The sequence below is a fragment of the Salmo trutta genome, chromosome 27, assembly GCF_901001165.1.
Source record: "Salmo trutta chromosome 27, fSalTru1.1, whole genome shotgun sequence".
Lineage (NCBI taxonomy): Eukaryota > Metazoa > Chordata > Actinopteri > Salmoniformes > Salmonidae > Salmo > Salmo trutta.
In genome coordinates this window covers 41,292,204-41,302,203 of record NC_042983.1, presented here as the reverse complement: position 1 = coordinate 41,302,203, position 10,000 = coordinate 41,292,204, and the positions used below count along the sequence as shown (strand labels likewise).

The window sequence follows — 10,000 nt, the reverse complement described above, 5'->3', positions numbered from 1 at the left end:
TTATAACAAATCACATGTTATTGGTCACATGGTTAGCAGATATTATTGGTCACATGGTTAGCAGATGTTATTGGTCACATGGTTAGCAGATGTTATTGGTCACATACACATGGTTAGCAGATGTTATTGGTCACATGGTTAGCAGATGTTATTGGTCACATACACATGGTTAGCAGATGTTATTGGTCACATGGTTAGCAGATGTTATTGGTCACATGGTTAGCAGATGTTATTGGTCACATACACATGGTTAGCAGATGTTATTGGTCACATGGTTAGCAGATGTTATTGGTCCATACACACGGTTAGCAGATGTTATTGAGAGTGTAGTGAAATGATTGTGCTTCTAGTTCTGACAGTGCAGTAATATCTAACCAGTAATATCAGTGCCAGCTACACAATACCAGCACAATGGGCTGTCTGAAAGTGTGTGTGTGTGTTTGCTGTGTATGTAACATGATGCAGGCTCTACAGTGAGCTGTGAGAGATGCGGTGGGGGGGGGGGGGGGGGGGGGGGGGGGGGGGGGGGGGGGGGGGGGGGGGGGGGGGGGGGGGGGGGGGGGGGGGGGGGGGGGGGGGGGGGGGGGGGGGGGGGGGGGGGGGGGGGGGGGGGGGGGGGGGGGGGGGGTGGGTAGACAGACTGGACATGTTCTGTAGGAGACATGGTCTGGGAGTGGAGATGAACACAATGGAGGGTAGCAGGGTGTGAACGGGGCCCAAGAGACCTGTCTACCTCTGTGTGTCTATCTTCCATATGCTTAGACAACTACAGTACCAACAATGGGCAGGTCCTGCCTTGTCCATGGTGGGGGGAAAGAAGAGCTTTGGGGATATGCCAAGAGAGAAGCACCTCTCTCACGGTAGTCTCATAACTTCCTACTGACAGCTTATGATAAAAGATCATAGTATTTACTCACGAGAAAAATATTTCAGCTTGACATAACCTGACAAAGTCATGCAAAAAAACATACAATCAAAGTCTCTCCCTCCCTCCCTCCCTCCCTCCAACCCAACTCCTCACCTCCCTCCCTCCCTCCCTCCAACCCACCTCCCTCCCTCCCTCCAACCCACCTCCCCACCTCCCACCCACCTCCCCAACTCCCTCCCTCCCCCTCCCTCCCTCCCTCCAACCCACCCACCTCCCCACCTCCCTCCCTCCCTCCCACTCACCTCCCCAACTCCCTCCCTCCCTCCCACCTCCCCACCTCCCCACCTCCCTCCCTCCCACCCACCTCCCCACCTCCCTCCCTCCCACCCACCTCCCCAACTCCCTCCCTCCCTCCCCACCTCCCCACCTCCCCACCTCCCTCCCTCCCACCCACCTCCCCAACTCCCTCCCTCCCTCCCACCTCCCCCTACCCACCTCCCTCCCTCCCACCCACCTCCCCACCTCCCTCTCTCCCACCTCCCCACCTCCTCAACTCCCTCCCACCCACCTCCCCAACTTCCTCCCTCCCTCCCACCCACCTAACTCCCTCCCTCCCACCCCCCTCCCTCCCTCCCTCCCAACCACCCACCCCCCTCCCTCCCACCCACCTACCTCCCTCCCTCCCTCCCTCCCTCCCTCCCTCCTACCTTCTGAGTTATGTTGATCTGCAGTAGAATGTTCTGGTAGCTGTGTCCATCGTTGACCTGTAGCAGCATCCTGTCCTGTTTCCCCAGCGAACCGTCGTGGAGGTACTGCACCTGTTCCCGTGACAACTCCTCCATTTTGAATTGGTTCAGCACCCGGTCGCCGTGGAGACGGGTCAAACGGCCATGTTGGGGCGGGTCCAGAACCATGACCAGGACGTCCTGAGAGGTGGACATATTTAGAGGATGTTTAAATACATACATACACACACACATACATACACACACATACATACACACACACCTGAGGGTTGTCTGGGTCGTCGATCTGAAGCACGGTCTTGGAGATGACCGAAGTCTTTCCTCCGTCCACCAGCAAAGGATTGAGGGTAAGAATCTGCGGGGCCTGTACGACAGAGAGGAGACTCAGCTCTTAATAACAGTTTGGTTATTGTAAGAGTTGTAACACAACACTTTTTTTTTTTCACTCAACTTAATGTTGACGGTTGAAAATGGACAGGAGGGCAATGAAAAATAACAGTTAAGAAAATAGCAACAACGAAACAAAAATAAGAGACAATAAAATGATCGACACATTTCGACAGAAGAATGAGGTAGAGAAGAGATCAGATCTATCTTTATCTGACTCAACTCTATAACCCAATTAGACCAGGAAATGGAATGGCAGCCCACTACTACTAGATACAGCCTTCTGAAACAATGGCGACATTTTAACCGTCTAGCAGAGAGATGGAGGGCTCCCTGTTCACCCAAGTCTGCGTGGCCACACATGACTCCAACACCATCATCAAGTTCGCTGACGAACACGACGGTGGTAGGTCTGATCACCGGCGACGACGAGACAGCCTACAGGAAGGAGGTCAGAGAGCTGGAAGTGTGTTGCCGGGACAACAACCTCTCCCTCAACGTCAGTAAGGCAAAGGCGCTAACCTGCGAGCACGCCCCCATCTACATGGACGGGGCTGCAGTGGAGCGGGGTCGAGAGCCCTCACGTTCATCAGTGTCCACATCACTAAGGACTTCAAATGGTCCACTCACACTCGGCACAGCCATGAAGAAGGCGGCGACAACGCTTCGTCTCACTCAGGAAGTTGAAAAGGTTTGGCGTGGGTCCTCAGATCCTCAAAAAGTTCTACAGTGGCACCATTGAGAGCATTTTGACTGGCTGCATCACCGCTTGGTACGGCAACAGCACCGCCTTCGATCGCATGGCGCTACAGAGGGTGGTGCGGCCATCCCAGTATATCACTGGGGTCGAGCTCCATGCTATCCATGACCTCTATATCAGGCGGTGTGAAAGGAAGGCCCGGACAATTCTGACACCAACAGGCTCCTGAACAGCTTCTACACCTCCCCTGCAAAGGTGTAGCGTCCTACTCTGCTCCCCACTAAATCTTCTACATTGTTCTCCCCATTCAGAGAGATGTTCTGTACAATGCTGTACTCCGGTAAATCAAGTAGCCTACATTTCCTGTGCTACTCTGTGCCCAACGCTAAATAGTTATACATTGCGGTCCCTGTGTACTGTGACCACGCTAAATCAGGTACCTTGTTCTCCCTGCAGAGCTGTATTGTCCAACTCTGCAACAGGCTACATTGTTGTCCCTGAAGCTCTGTTCTGTGAAGGTCCATACTAAATCACTGTTCATTGTTGTCCCTGAAGCTCTGTTCTGTGAAGGTCGATACTAAATCATTGTTCATTGTTGTACCTAGAGCAATGTTCTGTGCAGGTCCATACTAGAGAGGGCTCAGTGGGCCTCAAGGTTTATAGAGAGGGCTCAGCGGGCCCCTAGGTTTATAGAGAGGGCTCAGTGGGCCTCAAGGTTTATAGAGAGGGCTCAACGGGCCCCAAGGTTTATAGAGAGGGCTCAGCGGGCCCCTAGGTTTATAGAGAGGGCTCAGTGGGCCCCTAGGTTTATAGAGAGGGCTCAACGGGCCCCAAGGTTTATAGAGAGGGCTCAGCGGGCCCCTAGGTTTATAGAGAGGGCTCAGTGGGCCCCAAAGTTTATAGAGAGGGCTCAGCGGGCCCCGAGGTTATAGAGAGGGCTAAGCGGGCCCCTGGGTTTAAAGAGAGGGCTCAGCGGGCCCCTGGGTTTATAGAGAGGGCTCAGCGGGCCCCTAGGTTTATAGAGGGGGCTCAGTGGGCCCCAAGGTTTATAGAGAGGGCTCAGCGGGCTCCAAGGTTTATAGAGAGGGCTCAGTGGGCCCCTAGGTTTATAGAGAGGGCTCAGCGGGCCCCTTGGTTTATAGAGGGGGCTCAGCGGGCCCCAAGGTTTATAGAGAGGGCTCAGCGGGCCCTTAGGTTTATAGAGAGGGCTCAGTGGGCCCCAAGGTTTATAGAGAAGCTACCCATCTTAAGTTTAAAGAGAGGGCTCAGCGGGCCCCCAGGTTTATAGAGAGGGCTCAGCGGTCCCCTGGGTTTATATAGAGGGCTCAGCGGGCCCTTAGGTTTATAGAGAGGGCTCAGTGGGCCCTTAGGTTTATAGAGAGGGCTCAGTGGGCCCCAAGGTTTATAGAGAAGCTACCCATCTTAAGTTTAAAGAGAGGGCTCAGCGGGCCCCCAGGTTTATAGAGAGGGCTCAGCGGTCCCCTGGGTTTATATAGAGGGCTCAGCGGGCCCCGAGGTTTCTAGAGAGGGCTCAGCGGGCCCCTAGGTTTATAGAGAGGGCTCAGCGGGCCCCTAGGTTTATAGAGAGGGCTCAGCAGGCCCCGAGGGTTATAGAGAAGGCTCAGCGGGCCCTGAGGTTTATAGAGAGGGGTCAGCGGGCCCCTTGGTTTATAGAGAGGGCTCAGCGGGGCCCCTTGGTTTATAGAGAGGGCTCAGCGGGGCCCCTTGTTTTATAGAGAGGGCTCAGCGGGCCCCTAGGTTTATAGAGAGGGCTCAGCGGGCCCCTAGGTGTATAGAGAGGGCTCAGCGGGCCTCTAGGTTTATAGAGAGGGCTCAGCAGGCCCCAAGGTTTATATAGAGGGCTCAGCGGGCCCCTAGGTTTATAGAGAGGGCTCAGCAGGCCCCTAGGTTTATAGAGAGGGCTCAGCAGGCCCCAAGGTTTATAGAGAGGGCTCAACGGGCCCCAAGGTTTATATAGAGGGCTCAGCGGGCCCCAAGGTTTATAGAGAGGGCTCAGCAGGCCCCAAGGTTTATATAGAGGGCTCAGCGGGCCCCTAGGTTTATAGAGAGGGCTCAGCAGGCCCCTAGGTTTATAGAGAGGGCTCAGCAGGCCCAAAGGTTTATAGAGAGGGCTCAACGGGCCCCAAGGTTTATAGAGAGGGCTCAACGGGCCCCAAGGTTTATAGAGAGGGCTCAGCAGGCCCCTAGGTTTATAGAGAGGGCTCAGCAGGCCCCTAGGTTTATAGAGAGGGCTCAGCAGGTCCCAAGGTTTATAGAGAGGGCTCAACGGGCCCCAAGGTTTATATAGAGGGCTCAGCGGGCCCCTAGGTTTATAGAGAGGGCTCAGCAGGCCCCTAGGTTTATAGAGAGGGCTCAGCAGGCCCCAAGGTTTATAGAGAGGGCTCAACGGGCCCCAAGGTTTATAGAGAGGGCTCAACGGGCCCCAAGGTTTATATAGAGGGCTCAGCGGGCCCCTAGGTTTATATAGAGGGCTCAGCGGGCCCCTAGGTTTATATAGAGGGCTCAGCGGGCCCCTAGGTTTTGGCAGGCAAAGGCTGCTCTTTATCTCTTCCAGGCAGGCAGGCAACTCTCTCTCTATCTGTCTCTCTCTCTTTCTATTTACTCTGTTGTGTCTGGGGAGTCGTGCCTCACTGCAGAGCAGAACTCAGGGGAAATATATAACTGACTATGGTTGCCTACTACTGCATGCCAACATGCGAGCACGCTAAGCTAGGCCCCCCACAAGCACTTAGAAAAACCCTTTTGATACACGCGAGGAGAGACAGGCTAACCTTTCTCTGTGTTTATGAACAGGGTGAGAGCTGTCAGCACCCTCCCAGTCCCCTCAAGGATCCATCATACGAATATGGAAAATATTATTTTCTTTGCTTCCTGGTTTGGTGCTGTGTTCTTTAAAGAGTATATTGAGGAGCAGGGTGGCAGAATGAGCCTTGAATGCTCCAATTCTACTGTACTCAGTTCCCCTTTAGAGAGAGAAGACATTCTGTTCATTGGAAATATCTGCTCTTACTATTCACAATCAATACAGATATCGAAACGTAAATGGTACCTGCATGGACACTGCCTGGACCTGGATCATCTCTGGTCGGGAGTAGAGCTGAGGGTCAGCCACACGCAGGGAGAACTGTCCACTCCTGGAACAATACAACAACATTACACACACTGAGAGAGAGAGAGAGAGAGCGAGAGAGCGAGAGAGCGAGAGAGCGAGAGAGCGAGAGAGCGAGAGAGCGAGAGAGCGAGAGAGCGAGAGAGCGAGAGAGAGAGAGAGAGAGAGAGAGAGAGAGCGAGAGAGAGAGAGAGAGAGAGAGAGAGAGAAGAGAGAGAGAGAGAGCGAGAGAGAGAGAGAGAGAGAGAGGCTCAGTGAGCACAGCCTTGCCATTGAGAAGGGTAGACACAGGAAAACCTGGCTCCCTGTAGAGGAAAGGCTGTGCAACCACTGCACAACAGCAGAATCTGAGACGGAGCTGCATTTCCTGACAAAATGTGAAAAATATAAAACAATTAGACAGTGTCATTTTCCCAAAGACCTCTCTGATGAGAGTAGGCTACCCATCCTGTTGGGGGAGGTCGCAGAGAGCTGTGGGTTGGCAGCGCACTACATTGCTGCCTGCCATAAGTTGAGGTCTGAAAGACCAATCAACCTGCACATGTCCTCTACTGCTTATTGTTAATGTTCAATGTCTGGTTAATTTGACCCTTGGTTATTGTTGTTACTGTTGTCCCATTGACAATTTTGATTCTCTTTTTTTTTCTGTAAATATCCAAAATAAGCTTTGGCAATATGTACATTGTTACGTCATGCCAATAAAGCAAATTGAATTGAGAGAGAGAGCGAGAAAGAGAGAGAGAGAAAGAAAGAGAGAGAGAGAGAGAGAAAAAATACAGAAAATGTGAGACTGAGATCGATATTGAGATTGAGATCCAGAGACATTCCTTTAACTTCTTTGGGATCTGGGGGCAGTATTGAGTAGCTTGGATAAATAAGGTGCCCAGAGTAAACTGCCTGCTACTCAGGCCCAAAAGCTAGAATATGCATAGATAGTTTCTAAAACTGTTTGAATGATGCCTGTGAGTATAACAGAACTCATATGGCAGGCAAAAATCTGAGAAAAAATCCAACCAGGAAGTGGGAAATCTGAGGTTTGTAGTTTTTCAAGTGATTGCCTATCCAATATACAGTGTCTGTGGGGTCATATTGAACTTCCCAAGGCTTCCACTAGATGTCAACAGTCTTTAGAACGTTGTTTCATGCTTCTACTGTGAATGGGGAGAGAATAAGAGCTGTTTGAACCAGGTGTCTGGCAGAATGCAATGAGCTAAGTCACACGCGCAGCCGTGACCATGAGCTGCGTTCCTTTTCATTTCTGAAGACAAAGGAATTGTCTGGTTGGAATATTATTGAAGATTTATGATAAAAACAGCCTAAAGATTGATTCTATACATCGTTTGACATGTTTCTACAAACTGTAATGCAACTTTTTTGACTTTTCGTCTGGACTTAGTGCATGCGCCTTGTGCATTTGGAATAGTGAACTGAACGCGCGAACAAAAAGGAGGCATTCCGATGAAGATCATCAAAGGTAAGTGAATATTTATAATGCTATTTCTGACTTTTGTTGACTCCACAACATGGCGGGTATCTGTATGGCTTGTTTTGGTCGCTGAGTGATGTACTCAGATTATCGCATGGTGTGCTTTTGCCGTAAAGCTTTTTTGATATCTGACACAGCGGTTGCATTAAGGAAAAGTGTAACTTTAATTCTATGTAAAACACTATATCAACGTTTATGATGAGTATTTCTGTAAATTGATGTGGCTCGCTGCAAAATCACTGGTTGTTTTGGAGGCAAAACATTACTGAACATTACGCACCAATGTAAACTGAGATTTTTGGATATAAATATGAACTTTATCGAACAAAACATACATGTATTGTGTAACGTGAAGTACTATGAGTGCCATCTGATGAAGATCATCAAAGGCTAGTGATTAATTTTATCTCTATTTCTGCTTTTTGTGACTCCTCTCTTTGGCTGGAAAATGGCTGTATGTTTTTTGTGACTAGGTGCTGACCTAACATAATCATATGTTATGCTTTCGCTGTAAAGCCTTTTTGAAATCAGACACTGTGGCTAGGGGGCAGCATTGAGAATTCTGGAAAAAATATGTGCCCATTTTTAACTGCCTCCTACACCAACTCAGAAGCTAGAATATGCATATTATTGTTCAGGTTTGGATAGAAAACACCCTAAAGTTTCTAAAACTGTTTGAATGGTGTCTGTGAGTATAACAGAACTCCTATGGCAGGCAAAAACCTGAGAAGGTTTCATGCAGGAAGTACCCTGTCTGACAAGGTGTTGTTGTTCTTGCTTCTGTTTATTGAAGAGTCAGGATCTTAGCTGTAACGTGACAATTCCTAGGGCTCCAATAGGCTCTCAGAACCCGCGAAAAACCTGAACGATGACGAGGCAGCCTCAGGCTGAAACACATTATCTCCTTTTCCAAGTGTCCCATCAGGTCACAATAGAATTAGGCGCATGCGCGATTCGCCCCCGTGGAGTATTTTCATTCGGCTGTTTAGCTAATTGCAGATTCCCGGTCGGAATATTATCGCTTTTCTACGAGATAAATTGCATAAAAATTGATTTTAAACAGCGGTTGACATGCTTCGAAGTACGGTAATGGAATATTTAGAAATGTTTTGTCACGTTCTGCTCCATGTGCGCGACCGTGATTTAGCATTCTGATAGTGTCTAGAACGCACGAACAAAACGCCGCTGTTTGGATATAACGATGGATTATTTGGGACCAAACCTACATTTGTTATTGAAGTAGAAGTCCTGGGAGTGCATTCTGACGAAGAACAGGAAAGGTAAGACCATTTTTCTTATAGGAAATGTGATTTTGGTGAAGGCTGAACTGGGTGGGTGTCTAAATAGCTAGCCCGTGATGGCTGGGCTATGTACTTAGAATATTGCAAAATGTGCTTCATCCGAAAAGCTATTTTAAAATCGGACATATCGAGTGCATAGAGGAGTAATGTATCTATAATTCTTAAAATAATTGTTATGCTTTTTGTGAACGTTTATCGTGAGTAATTTAGCAAATTGTTAGTAAATTCCCCGGAAGTTTGCGGGGGTATGCTTTTTCTGAACGTCACATGCTAATGTAAAAAGCTGGTTTTTGATATAAATATGAACTTGATTGAACAGACATGCATGTATTGTATAACATAATGTCCTAGGTGTGTCATCTGATGAAGATCATAAAAGGTTAGTGCTGCATTTAGCTGTGGTTTGGGTTTTTGTGACATTATATGCTAGCTTGAAAAATGGGTGTCTGATTATTTCTGGCTGGGCACTCTCCTGACATAATCTAATGTTTTGCTTTCATTGTAAAGCCTTTTTGAAATCGGACAGTGTGGTTAGATTAACGAGAGTCTTGTCTTTAAATAGCTGTAAAATAGTCATATGTTTGAGAAATTGAAGTAATAGTATTTCAAACGTTTTAAAAATCGCGCCACTGGATTCAACTGGCTGTTACGTAGGTGGGACGAATTCGTCCCGCCGGTCCCATAGAGGTTAACAAGAAGTTTATCTTTAAAATGGTGGATAATACTTGTATTATCGTCCCACAATTTTACTGGCTGGCTAGCGTCCCACATATCCCAGAGAGGTTAATTCTCTGTCTGTACAGTATGCTCACCTGGCCTTGTCCTTGTCATGTGTGAAGCGGACCTGTCCACTCTGTAGCTGAGCCCAGGAGAAGGTGTCGTCCCGGGCCAACTCTGTCTCCCTGCCCTCCTCCAGGACAACCACACAGCCTGTAGTGGGGGGCTGCAGCAGCTGGAACACCAGGCTCTCTGGGGGGCTGGCAGGTCAACATCAAACAACATTTTACAAACCAAACAATATTACAAAACACTTTACAGAGTGAGACAGATCTCTGTTGAAAAAGAGGAAGAGGTTCTCAACCTCAAAAGATTATTCAGGTTAAATGAAGGTTAAAAACAGAAAGAAAGTTAAAGGAGAGTTTTACCTGTCTTGGTCCTGGGCAGAGATTAGGCTGGTGACCAGGGGTTTTGTTCCCCCAATGGGCACCAACAGAGATCCCCTGATACGCAGGGTTGGGGCCTGGCTGTTAGCTGGAGGGAGGGAAGAAGTGTGAGAGAAAGAGAGAGAGAGAGAGAGGGAGAAAGGGAGGAGACAGCGAGAGAGATAGAGAGAGATAGAGCGGGAGGGAGAGAGAAAGGGTGGGAGAGAGGGAGAGAGAAAG

At 49.1% G+C, this 10,000-nt stretch overlaps 1 protein-coding gene across 1 annotated transcript in view; it reads right to left on the bottom strand.

The window, feature by feature from the left end:
- Window positions 1–10,000, bottom strand: part of fras1 (Fraser extracellular matrix complex subunit 1) — a 306,477-nt gene that overhangs the window by 107,260 nt on the left and 189,217 nt on the right. The window contains exons 21-25 of the mRNA XM_029718140.1: window positions 9,764–9,869; window positions 9,431–9,595; window positions 5,772–5,856; window positions 1,877–1,978; window positions 1,576–1,794 (exon numbers count right to left, since the gene is read on the bottom strand). Of these exons, the coding sequence (XP_029574000.1) occupies window positions 1,576–1,794; window positions 1,877–1,978; window positions 5,772–5,856; window positions 9,431–9,595; window positions 9,764–9,869 (677 nt within the window). The remainder of the gene's footprint in view (window positions 1–1,575; window positions 1,795–1,876; window positions 1,979–5,771; window positions 5,857–9,430; window positions 9,596–9,763; window positions 9,870–10,000) is intronic.